The sequence below is a fragment of the Carlito syrichta genome, unplaced genomic scaffold, assembly GCF_000164805.1.
Source record: "Carlito syrichta isolate Samal-C Ts95f unplaced genomic scaffold, Tarsius_syrichta-2.0.1 Scaffold126612, whole genome shotgun sequence".
Taxonomy (NCBI): domain Eukaryota; kingdom Metazoa; phylum Chordata; class Mammalia; order Primates; family Tarsiidae; genus Carlito; species Carlito syrichta.
Genome location: NW_007070708.1, coordinates 257,619 through 277,599, shown reverse-complemented (window position 1 = coordinate 277,599; position 19,981 = coordinate 257,619). Strand labels below are relative to the sequence as shown.

At 42.3% G+C, this 19,981-nt stretch overlaps 1 protein-coding gene across 1 annotated transcript in view; it reads left to right on the top strand.

Moving 5' to 3' along the window:
* Positions 1–307: 307 nt before the first annotated feature.
* The window catches only part of FBXW8 (F-box and WD repeat domain containing 8), a gene marked incomplete at its 5' end in the record, with an annotated part of 74,621 nt that continues 54,947 nt past the window's right edge, over positions 308–19,981 (top strand). The window contains 2 exons of the mRNA XM_008048767.1: positions 308–396; positions 13,302–13,459. Of these exons, the coding sequence (XP_008046958.1) occupies positions 308–396; positions 13,302–13,459 (247 nt within the window). The remainder of the gene's footprint in view (positions 397–13,301; positions 13,460–19,981) is intronic.

The following is a 19,981-nucleotide window of genomic DNA, read 5'->3' as shown; positions in this document are numbered from 1 at the left end:
GCCTACTGCGGATTGTGGTGATTTGTGAACACATTTCCTTTATATTCTGTAATCTTATTAAGGGTGGGCAATGTCTCCCACACACCATGCCCTCTTATCCTGTGCCTTTGGTGTCTATGGCAACTTGTACACACTTAATAGCTCAATGTGCTAGTTGTCATCTTTGTCCTTTTGAATGTCCAGGTAACTTTGAGTACAGTGCTGCACACACCCTAGAGGATCCCTGCAGCACATGGGTGAAAGCTTATGCTTTGTCTTTGGGCTGTCCCACGAAGAGTATAAACTGCATCCCCTTTTCCTTACGCAGAACCGCAAAGGCGCTGTGAGTGAGCTGGAGCACATCCCCGACGCGGTTTTATGTGACGTGCATTCTCACGATGGCGTTGTCATTGCTGGGTAAGCAAAGCCGTTTTCCCTTAGTGCTTTTCGTCTGAAGGCCTTTCATCTTCCATGCCCCGCCCTGAGTGCCAGTAGCTGTCCTTCCCTCGAGTGTGTGTTACAGCCATGCTGGGTGCAGAGTCTCTGGGATTCTGCTCAAGTGCTGGCGAGAAGCACATGGTGTTGAGCGAATCTGTCATCCATTGTCTCAGTGTGACTTCCTTGCTTTTAAATCACTCTTGCGGCATATTATACTAGGTTTTCATTAAGACAAACGGTTTGTATTTTATGAAGACATAAAAAGGTCAAGCAAAAATAATAAGTGTTGGCACAGACAAGTCCTGTTCTTGTTCTCTTGTTCTGAAGTCTTTACTGTGAGGAAGGGCTGTGGCCACACATAATCTTCCTTCCCCACAATGTAGTACGTATTTGCAACTTAACTTGTCCTAAAATAGGCTTTTTATTTGCCTCCATGGCCAAGAAATTTAATTTTATCTTCCATAAATTCCTTTGACTTCTGTTCCAAAAACCACTATCATGAAGTCTTCATAAGTGTACCACAGAGCTACATTTATGTATTTCTTTAATGTATAAGGAGAAGATCAGTTTTCATTTTGGATTAGGAAGGTATCTTGAACTGCAGTCTGAGATGATGTACTTAGTGCCATAGCATTGAGACCAGAACACTTACGTTTCCGAGTCTGGGTCAGCTTTGGAGTGAGCCATCCCAGGAAGGACCTGGCTATGGGAAGTCACAAACAAACCTTGGACTTTAAAACCTAGTAGTAGGTGAGTCTTTTTTTTAAAGAAAAATCTTTCCTTAAGTGGCATTCCTTATAGAGCACTGTTTGAACTGAAATCTCAACAGTCAGATTACTGTCATATCTTGTGGTATGCACAAGGCATTTTTCATATGCCTGTGAGAAATTGTTTTTGCATTAAACAAGATATGCCCAGAAGGAATGCTTTCCTTTAGCTTCTCCTTTACCAGCTGCAGTTTAGAGGTTAATTCCCTTCTTGGGAGAGCTGTAGAACTACTGTTTTTAGAAAGGTTAGTGAATGAGAAAGCTGGAATTCTGCTGATCCAGTTAACGGGGCATGTTGGGCTTCTGTACCTCGTTGCTAAAATGTGGGCTCAAAAGCTCCTGATATGCAAAGTCCTTTCTGCCCGTTAATTCTGAGACTGATGGTAACTCTGAAAGGTACTTATATCATTCTGGTTTAAAGGGGTCTCCATTTAGTGTGTCAGAATGCTGAGATTGCACCTAAAGAGTCATAGAAAAAATAAAGGGAGACTTTAATCTCGAAGCCAGTTATGAATGTCTTATCTGGATGTGGCGCTCTGAAATGCAGGCCCGTGATGCGTCCAGATGCCGGTCTTTCCCTGCCTCTCTGTTCCCTTGAGGTCTGCTCAACATTACAGATTATGCTAGCACAAAGCAGAGCAATGGCAGAGTTTTGTGGATCGATAAGATGAAACTTGATCTGCGGGTCAGAGAGGCTCCTTGCGGCTCCTCTTTCTAAGAGAACCTTAGCGTTTATGGCTTAGTATGAGATACTTCAGTCTTGCTTGTATGTAGAGCATCTTGTGTTTATCATTAAAATTTTATCTGGTGGTTACGATGCTTGTTTTCTGGGTCAGATCTTGAATCCCTTTTCATTTGAGACAGCGGTGTTTGTGGTTACCTCATTCCCAATCAATGTTGTATTCACTAGACTTTCTACAGTTATGTATCTCCAAGGAGCTTCTTAAAGAGACAGTGGCCACCTCATCACTTCTTTCTGTGGTGCTTACTCTGCTTTCACTTCTTTTTCTTCTTTGCTTTCTTTTGCACTGGTGGAGTCTGTTCAGAGGCTTAGCTTTATATAGCTAAACTATAAATCATGTTTTCACTTAAACCTATTAAGTGTCTTTCATATCATTGACAGAGGGCAAAGACTGTTGTAGAATCTCTTCTTCTCACCTTCTCACTTCTCTGTGTAAATGTTCCTAGTTTTTGCAGTCATGTTGCATAGGCCCAGACTGATTTGTATTGCAGTCAGCCTCACAGATGACTCCAGCTTGTTTCTTCCTTACTCTTGTTTTCACACAAAACCAGAGTAACCTTAAAATAGTCATTCACTCATAAACTTACCTGGCAGACACTCGAGTATTCTTCATGTGAACAGGACCAGGCCACTGCCTACCCGAGGCTTATTTCCCAGCAGGGAAACAGACATTCTTCTCAAAGCATTTGTTCACTCACTCTGTTGTCTGTAAGTCTTTGTTTACCTTACAGTCTTATGAATAATTTCCAGTTATACTTTCCTGACGTTCAGAGTTCTTTGACATTTGTTTCCAAGCTACCTTTTTCCTTATTACTTTTGTCAGTTGTACCTTTGATTTTTGCCACACTGTTCTATTTAGTCACTTCTGGCACATCTTTTTTTTTTTTTTTTAGTTGAGATACAATCATATGCTGTGTAACATTTCTGTCAGTAATGGACCCCATATATGACAGTGGCTGTACTACATAGCCCAGGTGTGTAGTAGGCTGTGCCATCTAGATTTGTGTCAGCATACTCTATGATGTTTGCACAACAAAGTCACTTAGAGACACTTCCCAAAACATATCCCTGTTGCTAGGTAACTCATGACTGTGTAATTCACATACCATAAAATTCACCCTTTCAAAGTGTGCAATTCAGTGATATTTTAGTACATTTACAAGATTGTGCAACTGACACTACTTTCTAATTTCAGAACATTTTCATCAACTCAAAAAGAAATGTAATGATAGCCTACATTAGTTTCTTTAAGGCCCAATCCAGTCTTTCTCCTGCCTGAGGTTTCTATAGCACTCTGGTCTAATAATCTCTGCCCACCCTCAATGTCTGCTCATCTCATGACTCCTGGAGAAGTGATTACCTGCAGCTTATGGGGCAGTGACTCAAGTGACCTCACAGCTTCACTTAAACGTTTTTTGTTTTTTGGTTTTTTTTGAGTTGGAGTCTCACTCTGTCACCCAGCCTAGAGGGCAGTGGCATGCTCCCGGCCACTGCAGCCTCAACCTGCTGGGCTCTGGCGATCCTTCTGCTTCAGCCTTCCAAGTAATTGGAACTAGAGGTGCGTGCTACCACACCCAGCTAATTTTATTGTAGAGACGAGGTCTTGCCAAGTTGCCCGAGTGGGTCTTGAACCCATGGGCTCAGGCAATCTTCTCGCCTCGGCCTCCCAAAGTGCTGGGATTACAAGCTGAGCCACCAAGCCCAGCCGTTTTTGTTATTTTATTATTTTACTTAGATATAACTTGAGAGCCGTGTACTGTATTTCTTTCCAATAATTTGTAAGCATCTTTTAAAACCAGAGATGGCATGTAATATTTCATTAAACATGTACTGTTGCGTGCAGTAGGCATTAGTGTTTAATCCACAGACTCCCATGTCCTGCCCACCCCCGTATACTATGTGCCATGTGGGAACCAGAGAAATGCCTGCTTTCCCTTGTCTGTTCTCTCATTTTTCAACTTAAAATCATACATTTTGAAACCTGGAAGAAAATTTAGAGATGATCTGTTCCCAACCCTCTCTTGTGTGAGGTGGGGAGTCTTGGCGCCAGGCTGGGCCGGTGCTATGCTGCTCTGCTGGGCTCTTATGGTGTCTGCTGGGGCTGGGCCTGGGCCTAGGCAGTGAGCTGCCTCTCCAGTTCTCCTGTGCTGCTCTGAAGCCTTGTCTGCTGTGGTGTCATTTTGGCTTTTCTTTTGTGGCATGTATATTTCTTTTCTTTTTATCAATAAAAGTGGTGGTAAAGCCATGCTGTTTTGCAGCAATGTTAGAATGTAGGGGCGAGAAAGTCACATAAATCCCATCTGTAACGCAACCCCTGTTATGGCCTTTGATGTGTCTGTTTGGCTTTTAGTCTGTTTTTCTATGCATATTTTCACACAGTGTAATGATAGCCTACATTACGTTTGTGGCCTTTTTCTCCTCACTAAAGTGGTGAGTTTTTTTTTTCATATTATTACATACTTTTCACTAATTTCTTCAATTTATTGCAAAGACTCTTTGGATAGTTATATCCTGATTTTCTTATTTATTCCCTTGTTGTGGTCATTAAAGTCATTTTCTGTGTTTTTTGTATGTTACGGATATTTTATGTATAGAAGTTTGTAGATTTTTCTCCCTTTCAGTACTACAAATCGTTGTTTAAAAATTACTAAACATATGCTATATTGGAAACTTTACATTCCATTGAAGTGTGTAAAATAGTTAAAATTCGTCTGTTATCCTCCCCTGGTCTTGCATTCCTGATTATTTTCCTAGGCTAGAGTCCCCTAAATGAAATTGCGGGGTTTAGGGGAATGTGCTTTTAGATTTTTCAGATAAATAAATTACTTTACAGTCCTCTCACAACCCTCAGCTTCTTTCCCATGTAACCTTTTGATTTGAAGTCTCAATCCCGTCCCTGTCATCTTCCTGTTGGCGCCTCTGTAATGAGAGTGCCCACCTGCCTTCCTCTACCATCTGCCCTCCGTCGGCCAGCTCTGTCTAGCTCTTCCACTGTGCCATACCCTCCAGGTCACTAGGGACTGTTTTTTCTTGACTTGTCCTCTTCAACTTCCTGGCAGCCTTTCATCCTGTCAGCTTGCCCCTCTCAAAATGGTGGGGACAATGTTTGAAGCGTCGTCGTGCCCTCAGAGCCTAACATCAGTCCCCACACCCAGGAAACTCTGAGGAAAGTGTATACAGAAGGAATGCTCTCTTTCAGTGACCCAGCAGTCTCTTTGCTTCCTGTGTGTCCTGTGAGCTCCTTCTCTGGCCCTCATGCCTGACTTCCTGTGGCCTCACCTGGCTTCTTAGAAGATATGCAGCACCCCAGAAAATACCTGCCCCAGTTGTTTTCTTTGCTGGTGAGATAAGTGGATGTTCCCTCAACTATGACTAAGACATTCAGACACAACTTATACTTGGATTTTTCAGCTAAAATTTCCCATTTCTTTAACTTGAGAAAAATGTGTGTTCAGAAGTCCCCAGTCTCTACAGAATAAGCCACAGTCTCCTCTCTCAAAGTTCAGCATCTGTCTGCACTTTCTCTGTGATCTGGTAGGCTTCTAAAATGCTAGTGAGGTTTAGCGTGTGTTTTTTCTTGTGTTTTAGAAGAGGAGATACTATCTAGAAAGTTTTTTGATACTAGGTGACCCGGAAACATGTCTTTGCTTGCATGTTTCTTGTTTTATTTTGTTTTTTGGTGATGACAGCTCATAGAATTTGAGAATGTTTTAAAAATGGTATGTTTATCCTTGAGGAAAAAGAGGAGAAATAGTGAGACTCGGAAATCATCCGTGTTCAGATTGGTGGTGCTTGGTCTGCTCACCTTCTTCCCACTTGCACCCTAAAGTTAAGAGTGCCGCAAACAGAGGACACTGAGTTCAGAACCACGGCAGTGAAGACCTAAGGAATAGGGCTGGTATCAATTGCCATAAGTAGTGAAGTAGAGCCACCTAGTGAAGGAGAGCATCCCAGGTAAACCCACTCCTTGGAGGCCCCGTGCCAGCCCTGCTGCCCATTAAGCTATGAGCTCACCAAAGCTTTTATCAGATGCCCAGGAGTATGTTTTGCAGTGAACTCCCTCCTCACTGTTACTTTAGATTCATAAGACTGAAGCATTTCAGTTTGCATAAGGAAGCACACTTTTCTATTCACATTAGAGAAACATGTTTACCCTCCTTTGGTTTGAAAAAAGATCAAGCCTCCTTTTTGTGTCAAGATTTTTTTCATGACTCCTGAATGTTTTCTCCCCTGATTTCTGCTGCTGTGATCTGCCTTTTTAGCATACAATCCTGCCCTTACAGGAAGGAGCAGCGATTGTATATCCATGCCAAATGTGGTTGGAGGGAGAACTGTAGCATTCAATGTTGTGAAATATCAGCTCTTTTCTTTCCCTAAAACACTCAGTTGTCCCATTTTTGCCTCATTCCCTTTTAGGCAAATTGTGCCCAAGTAGATACACAACAAAGCTGCCCACACTTCTCTAGCAACCATGAGAACTCTGGCTGTTGCTGCAGCTGCCAGACGTGACCTAATTCAAATGTGCTCTTCGTCTTTATTAGCTCTGTCCACACAACCTGGACATCAGAGGTGAGAGGGTTTCTGGTCTTCAATAGATAGGAAGCAGCATTTGGCGCTTCTATATGTGTGAAATTTGGCATCTGAATGTTGGTTGAGTCACTTTGCCTGTTGGCACTTCAGTGGAATTTTATCATTGTTTTATAATTAAGAGCTACTGGAAAATAGCAGTTTAAACACAGTCGTCTTTGGTAACTTGAAATACCTTGCTTTTAACTATTTTTTCCTCTAATTTTCCCAGTAATTGAAAATGTTTCTTTGCATTGATCCTGTACCATGCCAAAATATTAACAGTAGTTTCAATCTGAAATAGTATATATTTGCCCTGAATTTAAAGTATTTTCTATTCAGGAACTGAAGCCCTCAAAGATGGTGCTTCTAATACTCTGCTAGTTTTATGTGAATGTATACAAAATAGGTAATGCCTATGGATTACTTTGAGGCTCTTCAGATAACAGATGCTTTGCAAAGAAGATTGGTGATAAAGTTGTGTTAGACAAATGTTGCCCATATATAGACTTACTAAGGACATGTGTTCCATCTTTCTCTTTTAAAAAAAAACTTTCTCCTGGCAGTTTTCCTTTCAGCCTTGCTTTGTATAGATTTTGTGCTATTACTTATTATGACATTGGACTGTTTCCCATAAGGAATTCGATCATTACCCATTGGAGACCTCTCTTTAAAAATACTTTTCAATCTCTTTATTTTCTGCTATGAGGTATACTTGCTGTTCTGGTAAATAAGGCTGAGGTAAGGTATTGATAAGTGACTCAAGGAGAGCATTGCATTTATTATATCTGTAATGAAGGAGCTCTAGAGTATCCTTAATAAATACTGGTGAACTCATGACTGTGTGTATCCATCTCTGGTTCTCCAAGGAATAATGGGCAGGGCCACAGCTCCAATAACTCTGCATAATCATCATTGACTCTGGCGCTATTGATTGTGATTAACCAAGATGTATGGAAAACAGTTTTAGTGTGTAGTGCATGTCTCTGGTAAGGTCCATTAAGATGTTCATTATTTTTCAATTGATGCGACTTAAGCTCCACTTGATGTTTGTAGTAGTGCATTTCCACAGAAAGACTCTGCACTGTGGGATTGAGTTCATTTTGTTAATTGCATAATACAGGCCAGTCATGTTTCATAGAGAATAGTAAATACTCTTGCTTTTATTGATTTGTAATCTTCGGTATGGAGCAAGTGGCTAGTTCTTAAAACCTCCACATGTTAAGGGCATAAATGTTTCTTGGAATGTGGGTACTATACTCTTAGGAGCCTCTGCCTGGTTACTCGGTAGGCTTTAAATCACATCATCTGCTAGTTTTAAGTCAGTAGGTTCATTCTTTCAGTCAACATTCGCTAAGCATAAGTATGGATGACTGCTTCACGTGTGTCCATTGCTCATGGGGAGCTTACAGCCTGACCAGGATACAATTATTGGTGGGTACAGAACAGTATGGGAGATGTTAGGGTGGGGGAGGAGCAGGGCACCATGACACCCTGAGGGGAGGCACCTCATCAACGGCAGGCCAGGTTCCTCCTGGGAAGTGACTTTTCAGCTGAGTCTGGAAGGTGACTAGGACTTGGCCGGATCGAGTTTTGCATGGGACAGGGATGTTGCCCTCATTCTTCCCAGCCAGCAGTGGTCATGAATAATCCATTAAAGCATTTATTTTTCTGGTAAGATGGATGGAATACAACCTCAGAATCCTTCTCAACACAGAGCTCTAGGCAGCCACTGTTCGTTTATTGAGTTTGACACAGATGAAACCATTTGGTGTTCCTGGCCTGAGACCTCATAACAAGGCACCCCTTGGTGCTTACTGAAATACCTTGCTTGATCGGAAAAGAACTGTGACCCCATTTGAGGGTGGCTGCATGTGATCCTGGAGAGGGTGAAGTCTTTCCAGCCATTCTGCATCTTCCTAAGTTACCCAAGAAGCAGGCATGGGTTGTATCTGCCCAGCGCCACATGCCTGCTCCTAGCACATTGAGCCTTTTGTATTGGCTTCTTGCCTTCCAGTTGCAAGTTGTAGAATTAATGGGTTAGGGTCAGGGGCTGTGTCCTGCAAGCCTAAGCCACAGTACTTAAAATAATTAATTCCTTATATTGCACTTAAATGGGGATGGTTCTTAAAAGCAGTATTTGTGTAAAGACATTGTCATCCAAGGAGGCAGGGTGGCTTGTTAGCTAAACAGCAATTGAGGAAAAACCTGGGGCACATTTTGATCCCAGCTGTGTCACTCAAATGTTTCTTGTGACCTTGGGTAAGTCACTTAACCTTCTCAGCATTCCTAAATCAAAACAACATCTCCCCTTCCCCCCAGATTGTTAGGAAAAACCTTGAAAAAAATGTTTTTAACAAACAAGAGCTGGCACATGGAAGCAAAATGGAACCCCTCTTGGATGTTTATAAAGAGGAAAGGTTAAAGGTGGTTTTTTAGCTGTACTGTGTTTCTTCCTTCTTTTTTTCTGGTCGCTTAGTCCAAATAAGTAGTCTGCTGATTGGAAACTTACTAGTTAATGAAAGCTCTTTGGTGGTAAATCATTTTAAATTGGCAGTTGCTCTGGCGTGCCGAGCTTGAGAGAGGCTTTATTCCCATTCTTGCAACAAAAAAGTCAGCTGTGGTCTCTGACCTATTTCTTTAGAGGTAAACTTACCCTTGCCAAGTGTGAAAAAGATTGGGAAAACACACAGTTTCACTGGTCCGTGCCATGGGCTGGGGCACATCCTAACCTATTTGAAAAAGCCTTCTTTCTTCTCCAGTTTTTCTTCAGTGTTCTTACATCAGCCAGTGTATTAGTTGCAGTTGTACTTTGCACAGACACTAATTAGAGAGCCATCAACATTGAGGTCCAAAGGCGTACTGACAATGCAACTGTCATCGTGGTGTCTTAATTGGTTGAGTGTAATTGTCATTAGGCAGCTATAAAGACATCTGGAGCTCTGGAGAAAAATCAGCCTTTTTTCCTACCTCCATTTGATATCTGTTCTTGCTTCTCTTGGCCAATGTTGTTAAGCACTTTTAGATCACATTTAGGGTCTGGTCCAGGTCTCTTTGCCCCAACCAATGTTTTACCCTCCTGAAAATGTCTGTTTCTTTAGCACGAGTCCATTAGCATGGAGTCTGCCTCATGTTATAGTGGCTTTCATTTGTATTATATTTGAGAGCCTGCTGCTGAGTCATAGTATAGTACCTGCTGAAACAGAAGACTTAGTCTCTGTTCCCATCAATAAAGGAGACAGAGTCTTTTGTATTTTATTTCCTGATGCCTTTTGCAGCAAAACATTTGTTATTATCATGCTCTTTGGTCATGATGAATGAAGCTAATTCAAATAGGACTATATGGAAAATGTCATGTTTATGGAAATAATTTAGCTTATCCCGTGTTTTATAGAGATATTTTAATGAGTCTAGAAATAAATGCAAGAAGTCTCATGGATGTTGGTATGTACATTCTGGGTGTTTCACTAATCATTGGCATTGGAAGGTGGGCAGTGGAAACAAAAAGAGGTACTCCTCAAACCATTCAGGTTGTCACCTGCAGATACCTCCTTTAGCCACCATTGATCTATGTTTAGCTGTGTGTAAGGCACTGTGTGAAGGCTGTGGCAGTGCGATAGGGCCTTCACAGTCAAGTTGGGGAGATGTGATCTCTTCATACGGAATGCAGAAATGAATGCTGATGAGTCAGAAAAGGCTTCATGGATAAGCAGAGGGGCTGTGCTACACCTTGAGTTGGTAGAATCAGGGTGAGTTGGTGGTTCTGAATCTTAGCTATACATTGAACACACTGCTGCCTCATCCCATAGCCAGGCAGTCAGATTTAATTGGTCTGGGGAGTGCTTGTGTATTGGGACTTTTAAAAGCATTCCTGGTGACTCTGATGTGCAGCCAAAGCTGAGCCCCATTGGACTAAGTGTCTAGGAGGGAAAGCACTCCAGGAGGGTACTCACGAGCTGGGGTTCCGAGGCGAGAATATTCAGAAGCTTGTCTAGAGGTCAGCTCATGCTGACAGTGAGCAGATGAGTCTGGGCGGAGGGTTAATGCTAGTTTGTGGAGGGTTATAGTGGGCTCTATAATTAAAACTTCATTCAGTAAGGTGTTGAGGTGGGATTTTGTAGGGTGCTTCCTGGGTATGTTAGTGCTGTTGTAGTGTGACTGTTCTAGTTCTGTTCTAGTCACTGCCTGCACAGCTGTGAACAGGACCCAGACCCTGACCTCAGTGGCTTGTAGGGTGACAGGAGACAAACAGCAAGAGCATCACACAGATGCAGTCACCACCAGGGAGATATTTAGGCTGCCGTCAAGGCAGATCACAGTGAGTGGACATGGTCTGGCTTGGCTGGTGAGAGAGGAAAGGCGTACTTTCAAAAGACAGACTTGTGTTGTCAGGTGTTTTGGATGGCCTGGTTTGTGGGGGTTGATGGAAGGAGAAGCTCAGAAGTTGGGAGCCTGTAGTAGTTGGGATGTGAAGTGTTGAGGGGTTTGTTGAGGAAGGCCTCTGGGAGGAGACAGAAAGCTTGGCCACCCTAGTGTGTATGGCAGTGTGGGTCGTGGGTGGGGGGCCCTTTGCTTTTGGACCAGTGACCTGGGACTGATGGCACCATTGATAAAAATAAGAAATGCAAACACAGGTTAGTTTGGCCGTGAGCTGAAGCTTGCTGAAGGAAGCAGCGTTTGATTTCAGACATGCGGAGTTGCGGTGTGAGTGGGACAGCCTCCTCTGTGGGAGAGAAGGAGTCAGATTGGAAGAGAGTACGGTGCTTGCAGGAGCCCTGTACTCCCTCTCTCCTTTTCCCTCCAAATAAGGAGCGTCTAGCAGTCTGTATTGCACAGCTCACTTTGTCTGGTTCGGCCATTAAAGCACCTTTTGTCCAGCTTTGTCATTTTGGTTGTTGCTTTGCTCTAGAACTGTGTGTTGGGGCTGCGGACTGATGCTCAGGCCACCACGACGACTCCTCTGCACCTTCACCTCCCCACTGTGCCCTGGGGGGACCCAGAGAACAGTGTGAGGATGTTGGTGTATTATAACACCCAGTTAACACAAAACAGGAGGAACAGGACCCATGGGGGACATATGTTTTCCTGGTTTGTACACTTCTTTTCTCAAAGTTTTCAGTTCTCTGGTCTTCTAAATTCCCTTTTCTTTCCTTCACTTATTTTCTCTGTATTCCCAAAACACGTTGCCCTGCCTTCTTATTTTTTCTGAATTGACTGGTTCCTTTCACATAGAATTTTACCTTAATCTCATCACACAAAATCTAGAAATTCAAACATTTCTCCTCTTTCTTCAGTGTCTGTGTAGCTAAGCAAGTGGCCTTACCCCAGAGAATGGCCTGAGTGCACTTCAGGGTGTCATGCTGAGCCTGGTATTCATGGTGCAGTGCAGTGTGGGGCGTGTGTTCTGGCACAGAGTGATCCCACCACTACTTGGAGAGTCCGGGAACCGGCAGCCGTACTTTGACCAGGTGATGGCAGTGTCTGTGCTTACCTGCACAGTGCAGGATTTAAGGAGACTTATGGTGTGAGCACTTCTACTTGCTGGAGGATCAGTGCTCAAACAGGTGCGGCGGTCCTGTTCTAGCAAGCACATCTCTCCTACATGGCCCTTTGTACCGCACACACACTCTCCAGGTGCCATCCTGCAGGTCAAGAGCCAAGGTCTTCAACTGAGGGAATTGATATGACAAAATGACCTTGGGTTATGAAACATGTACATTTACTGTAGATTAATAATTTGGGGACCATACTACTAGTAAATGAAGCACTCCTGAGTCAGTGCTTTTTTAAATTAAAAAACCTTACCTGAGACTATCTCCTGTAGCTACTTCATAAATGTGTCATGTCACAAGTTTCAGTGATTCAATGCATCTCAGAGTTTCTCTTGTTCAATTCTATGAAGAAATAAGGAACCCTAGCTAGGGCCTCAGGAAGACTGGGAGCCCTCTTAAAATCATCAGCCTCAAAGGCATTTCTACCCTCTTCTCCCCCAGAATACACAGTTGCTGTGCATGTACAATGAAGCCTTCTGTAGCAGATGTAAGGAGCTGGGCTGAGATGCCTCAGTGGCAGGTCGCACCCCACCTTGTCATCTGGCACTTCCATTATTCTGAGCCTGTGTCTGAGTGGGTTCTGGCCCTACCTTGGCTTTGATGGCGTCATTTGTTGGAGTGGCAGTAGTCATAGTGAGTGAGTGCTCCTGTTTTTTAAGTGGGCAGAAACCAGGTAGTGACATTGTTCGGCAAGAGCTTTTCATGAGAAGGCAGCATTGTCTGGCTGCTGAAGGCAAGATTTAATTGTTTCAGCAAATCAGTTAGTCTTTAGGGACTTTAATCAGTCAAATCTGATGCATGGATGAAGTATTAGAAAGCATGTGCCTGTAAGACCATTAGTTCTTAGTGTCCCTGTAGCATCTCTCTCTCTGCCTTTCATGTGTGTGTGTGTGTTAAGAATAGTGTTGCTTATACAGATTTCTACCAGTGATCTCTTCAGTGAGAAAATTTACAGTAGCAGATTGGTTATAATAGTGTAAAAGAAAAAGCAAGGAGCTCTTGATACCCATGTCTTATTGTTGTTTTCTCATTTGGAATTGTCACCATTGTGCTGTGAGATTGTGAAATGTGTTTGCAGCCTTCTGTCGTCTAGCTGACATTTTCCCCTGTTGGAGTTACTCATCTAAACAGTGCTGCAGGAGCACTTCCCTACCGCCTAGATCTTACTCCTCTGTTGTTGTGAGCCTGTCCCTGCTTTCTCCACCATGGCCCTGCTCCTCAGTCCCCTTTTGGAACAAGTGTGTCCTTCTTTTCCAGATATACATCAGGGGACGTGAGGGTGTGGGACACCCGCACCTGGGACTACATAGCCCCCTTCCTGGAATCAGAGTTCGAGGAGGACGAGCCTGGAATGCAGCCATATGTCTCCTTTGTGAGGATAAACAGCTCGCTGGCGGTAGCAGCTTATGAGGATGGTGAGTAACCACAACCCTCCTCCCTATTAAGGAAAAAAAAAGCTTTACAAAAATTAAGCAGCTGTGGCCATTTCCCCCCCATAATCCCTCCATACATACACGTGGGCACACACATGTTCACACATACACACTCACTCTTGCCTTTCTGTGAAGGAGTGGCCAACAACCTCCCTGCATTAGTAGGCATTGGAACACAGCACCCATTAAAACTGGTGCTTAATTCCTACTGGAACTGTCAGGCTGGGTGTTAGTGCCAGACACAAGACTGGCCAAGCCATCTTAAGCAAATAACTTGTTTGGTGTAAAATATTAAATATACTTGGCCTACTTTTCCTTTAGCCTCTGCTCAGCTCAAATGGAATAGTGAAAAAGGGTAGACACAGATAATCTATTGACAAATAAGGAAACAGAAAACTGAAAGTCAGTGCCTACCTTTTCCTGGCACTTACATACCATACCAGATAATTGATAGTAATGTGTTGTCTTTTTGGCACTGATCAGATTCTTTTTGTGTGAGCAACTGTGGAGTTACAGAACTAGGGAAGAATCATCTACAGCTAAGTTAGTTTTCATTGTAGATGACAAATACAAGAAATACATGACAGCTTATAGCTAATAGAAATAATGATTTCAATGGCCATGAGGGCCTATATGCTTACCTCTCATGCTCCTGTCCTCCATGATGCCGTAAAATTTCGAATCTTCAGAAGCTTTGTTTCCCCACGTGCCTGAAAGTTGGACCACAACATATTTCAGAATGTTAGTGTTCCTGTCATGGCTCCATTGCAAGTCTTCAGAGTCACTGTGACATTCGCAGTTGGCCCAGAGGAACAAAACTATAGTAAAGTGGCAAATGGGGAATTTGTACCCACATGCGATTTAAAAATAAAAATTATGTATGACTAGCCTGGGCAACATAGTGAGGCACCATCTCTACAAAGAACAAAAATACTTAGGCAGGACTAGTAGTTCATGCCTAAAGTCCCAGCTACTTGGGAGGCTGAGGCAGGAGGATTGCTTGAGTCTAGGAATTTGAGGCTGCAGTGAGATATTACTGCACCACTGCACTTAACCCTGGTGTGAGACTTTATTTCTAAAAATAAAAATAAAAAAATAAAATGTAGGGCTGAGATCTTGAAAGTAGTCTTATTTTATTACTTTAGCAACATGAACTCTGTTCTTTTGGTTTGATATTAGTAGAAGCCATTGATGGGTTTTTCTCTTCAGCCTATAGAAATTTAGCTAAGCTGATTTCTGTGGTAAAATTATTACTAATATTTTATATATATTGATTGAGTTCTTGGATAGATACCATAAGAGCAGCTTGAGCATATTTGCTACTCTCCTAATTATCAGTGAGGTTTTCTTCCCAAAACACCTATGCAAAGGTTGTGATACTTTTAAGTTAGATTCATACAGTTTTAGAATCCTCTAGTAGCCTCCCCCTGCTGTTCACACACATGGATGTGCACATACATCTTCTTCTACAGACAGGGAAACTGAGGTTCAAAGATGCCAGCGAAGTAATTTGCTTGAGGTTGAAGTCAGTAATGAATCCAGAACTGTGATTGTGTCTCCCAGACCATGCTGCATGGTAGTGCTGTTTATGGTGTCCTAAACCATGAGACTTTTGTAGAAATGTGTGCCTGACTGACTTGTAACCCATGCCTCATGTCTCGTGAGCGTGAAAGCAGAGCTTGAAGCAATGTGTACATGTGCTGCTACTGGTTTTCTGTCAGTTAGAATTGACTTTGTTGTCCTCGTCCCCACTGTTACACAGAAGGATTGGGGACCAGCACAGATATGGTAAGGGATCAACTTTGTTTTGTAAATGCTTGGCAAGTGATAGTCAAAGTATATTTTAAGCAATTGGTTTTAAAAATTCATAGTTAGAAGTCAAATAGAGAAAAAATGTTTATAAAATGTCAAAGATGTCTACAATTCTAGCACTTTGGGAGACTGAGGCGAGGGGATTGCCTGAGCCCATGGGTTCGAGACCAGCCTGGGCAACTTGGCAAGACCTCACCTTTACAATAAAGCCAAAAAAAATTAGCCAGGCATGGTGGCACATGCCTGTAGTTCCAACTACTTGGAAGACTGAGGCAAAAGGATAGCCTGAGCCCAGCAGGTTGAGGCTGCAGTGACCGTGAGCATGCCACCGCACTCCAGCCTGGGCAACAGAGTGAGACTCCAACTCAAAAAAATAAAATAAAATAAAATGTCAAAGAAAATGTATCAAAAAAGAAATGGAAATAGTCTTCCCTGCCCCTGACTTTTCACTTCCTCACATTTTGCATAGGGGTCATTCTGTGGACTTTACCATACCTTGCCTTTTTTTTTCTACCTCATGACACATCTTGGTGGTCTTCCATATGAGCACTTACAGCACCCTGTGTATTCTTTACTGCCCGTGTAGTGTGGCCTCATGTAGCTGTACTATAATTTATTTATCAGGGCTTTGTTGATGCACATTTGAATTATGCCTTTTTGCTATTGAAAGCAGTGCTGCAAGTGGTATCCTTGAACAGATGCCATGTGAACTCATGTAGGTATAACCATGGGATAGAGTGCTGATGATTGCTGGGAGCAAGGTTTAGGTGCTTTAGATTTTGATACATGTTGTGTAGTTGCCCTTCAAAAAGGTTTCTCCAGTTTAGAGTCTAACCAAAAGCATAGGAGAGTGACTGTTTCCTCCTATGTGACTGATGGGTGAAAATGGTATTTCTTTTTATTTTTATTTATTTATTTATTTACTTTTTGAGTTGGAGTCTCACTCTGTCGCCCAGACTGGAGTGCAGTAGCTGCTCCCAGCCACCGCAGCCTCGACCTGCTGGGCTCTGGTGATCCTTCTGCCTCAGCCTTCCAAGTAGCCGGAATTACAGGTGCACGCTACCACACCCGGCTAACTTTTTGATTTTTATTGTAGAGATGAGGTCTTGCCTGCCCAGGCAGGTCTCTAACCCGCGGGCTCAGGCAATTCATTCACCTCAACCTCCCAAAGGCGGGGGATTACAGACTGAGCCACCGTTTTTCATTGTTGTTTTTGTTTGCCTTTCTTTAAAGTATATAGGGACATCTTTTCAGTGTCTTTTTAGTCGTTTCTGTTTCTTTGTCTGAAAATTGTTTGTTCCTGTTTTTCCTCATTTTTCTTTTGGGTTGTTAACTGTTCTGCCTGGGGGGACAAAAAGGGCTTAGGAAATAACTCTTGCCTTATATAATTCAGATATATTTTCAGTTTGTCATTTTTTTCCAATGGTCTTTGTTTATGGCTTGTTTTCTACAAGATAGTTTTATGCATGTGTGTGAGTGATTTTAATTTTTTAGCCTATAAAGTGAGTGGGTTTTGTAGTTTAATATTTTTGATTCGGTAATATTTTAGGGTTCAAAGATCAAATTAATATAAAGTCACACATTGAAAAATCTTGCTTCCACCCATGTTTGTCTGCTCCATTCATAAGTAATCATATTTCTTACTTTCTTATAAATCTTTGTGTTTCCATTTTACAAATACAAGCAAATGTGAATATTTATTCTTCCCCCTTTTTGAAACAAAAGATGGCATACTGCTAACTTTGCACTAATCCACACCTTGGCCTTTTCACTAGTTAGCATACTTTGAAAGAGTGTCCGTGTCTGTGTTGAGAGTGCCCCCTTTTCTCACCTGCATGCTAATCTGCTGTGTGCGAGTGCTGTGGTTTATCAAAGAACAGGCATGCTGTGTCTGGTCTTTTGCTGCTGCTAACAGTGTTGTGGTGAAAGACCAGGTATGGATGACATTTCACGTGAGTACAGGAGGGATGTTTCCCTTTAAAGAGATTTCTGAGTCACTGAGTAAATGGGGTTATACTATTTTACACTCTTACCAACAAAAGTATGGATATGCCCATTTCCTCATGGTTTACCAGCAAGATATGTTTCAGACTTTTGAGGAGTAGTCAATTTGATAGGTAAAAAATGGTCTATGAATGTAGTTTTAATTTACATTTCTCTTGGGGTGAGAGAGGTTGAACTTCTTTGTATGTGTGTGCCTGCTACTTGTGGTTCTTTCTCTTCTGTTACTGTTAAGGCTTATTTTTAATACTTAACATCTGGATCAATATAGAGTTCATTCTGGATTTGTCTGAGACATGGATCCAAGTATATCTTTTTCCAGCACCTCTTACCAGAAAGCCCATCTCTGCTTCCCCAGTTTGAGGTGCAGCCTTTGTAAGCTTTTAGATATGGAATTCATTTTGTCTCTGGATCTGTTTCTGAACTTTGTGTCTTGTTTCACTTGGTTGGTCTGGCAGCTTAAATTTACATTAGGTTTGTCAGTCTAGTCCTTTGGGATTCCACATCATGCCCAGGAAGACGATTACTCTAAGATTAGGTAAAATCCATAGTATTCCCAAAGCTGCTGCGAGTACTTCCGTTGGAATTTTTTATTTGTCTCAAGTTCATTTTGGCATTAAGGGTTATTTTATAAGAGCCCTTGTGTTTTCTTGCTCCTCTCTCTTGCTGAGCTTGTTTTGTCAGTCTGATTTGTGTTGTTACTGTTTCTGTGATGAAAAACAATTTCTTATTCTTTCCCCAGACCTCAGGTGGCATTATCTTTGATCTCACTTCAGTTTAACAGATTGACACAATGACATTTATACCAGTATATTCATGAATAACTACTTCTGGGCAAAGACAGATGCAGATAATCCAACCCACATTTTTATATTGCTCCTTTCTAGGAGCAGCTAACTGGCACTTCTTAGGGGCACAGATATGGCACGGAGGAAATTTACTTTGTAGGGTCTGCTGCATAAAATGTGTGACTGTGCCCTACAGAAAAGAAGAATAAGATAATAAAATGAGTAATGAACTTCAGCTTTCTGCTTGTGCCAAAGTGAGACTCTGTAGTCATTGAGACCCCTTGATGGCCTGCACATGCCTTTCCATGGAGGGAATCCTATCCAGGGGGAGATGGAACCTGCTTTGGGAGAAAGTAAGTCCCCCACATCCTCTTTAGCCTCCTTGCCCTGTAGGGACACTGTACACACACCTAGGGTGTTGAGATTTGGCAAGGTGATCCACAGTTGTGATTTTTTGAATTCCAACCCACTGGCCTCATATTTCTTCTGCCTTGTTTCCGATTGTCAGCACTGGCCATCCTCCAGTTTGATTTTACCACTAATTGTGTTGCACGTTACCATACCGAAATGAATCAAATCAAAATGCTTTTCCTGGAGCATTAGATAAAGCAGGCGAAGGTTCTGAGTAATGAGCAGATGCTGCTAATGCAGGGACAGCAGAGACCTTGCCAGGACTCCATCTGCTCCATGCTTGCCTGCCTTTGGCCTCGAGCCACAACATTAGGGAATGGCAGTGTGCACGAAACCCATTCCCTGGTCACAGAGTTTGTCTTGAAAGCTCACTCTTTGGTGGGAAATGAGATTACTCACTTCTTAGGTGCAAAGAAGTTCTTATTTGTACCCCTAAGTGGAGAGAGAAGAGGCAAGACCCCACATAGATGTTAGCATGAGGAAGCCTGGGTGGGAGAGCCAGTAGTCCTCTTTTGATGGTGCTGTTGAGCAAGGCAAAGTGGCTTATTCACTCCTGCTGCACTCCCAGTGCAACTGTCAGAACACACACATACTCCATTGTCCAGGCCTGTGCCTGCCCTGGGCCAAAGCGACTATGATTTCTCCTTTACTGACAACAAAACAATGGATGGGAGTGTCTCTCTCCAAGGTACTTTTCAACAGTAAATAGTAGGACCATGTTTTAGATGACTGTGGAGACTAGGTGCTTCTAAAGTTTTATTTATCATTTTATGTTTAATAAGGAATCAGTCCTTCCATGGTTTTGCTTCTGTCTCTTGTTTGTGTGTTGATGATGACAGTGGATGTAAAGCACCTTTGAAGCGCCTTGTTATTCCATCAACACTGGGTTTCTGGAGGTGGCTTCTTCATGTGTTAAAACATTACTTGGGAGATGACTGGGGCAATTGACTGGATTGTAGAGATTTTTCCCCCCCAAGGACTTTCTTTTCCCGATCATTTTCCTCTTAACATTTTCAAAATCAGTTTGAATATATTTTTACCTATCTGCCTTTAGGTCTAGGAGTCTTCTTATTCAGATACTCAGCAAACAAAATAAAATGAAACAACTTTCCAACAAAAACAAATAATATGCCAGGTGCAGTACATTTACAATTTAGGGTACATTTATAAACTTAAAAAATTTTTTTAACAGTACGAATGCTCAGATTTTAAAGATACTCGGAGGAGAATTTAAAACTTTAAATGCAAAGTTCTGAGCTGAGGTGATTTTGTTGTTTAGGAAATCTTTCTTAGAGCATTGAACTTTAAAGTTGACGGCTACTTGCCATGTTCTACGATGTTAGATTTCGTTTCATAGATAAGTCATAGAGACTATATTATGTGATGGAGGAAGTTGCTGAATGAAAATGTTCTTTAGCCGGACTCAGTGGCTCAGCCTGTAATCCCACGCTTTGGGAGGCTGAGGTGAGTGGATTGCCTGAGCCTGTGGGTT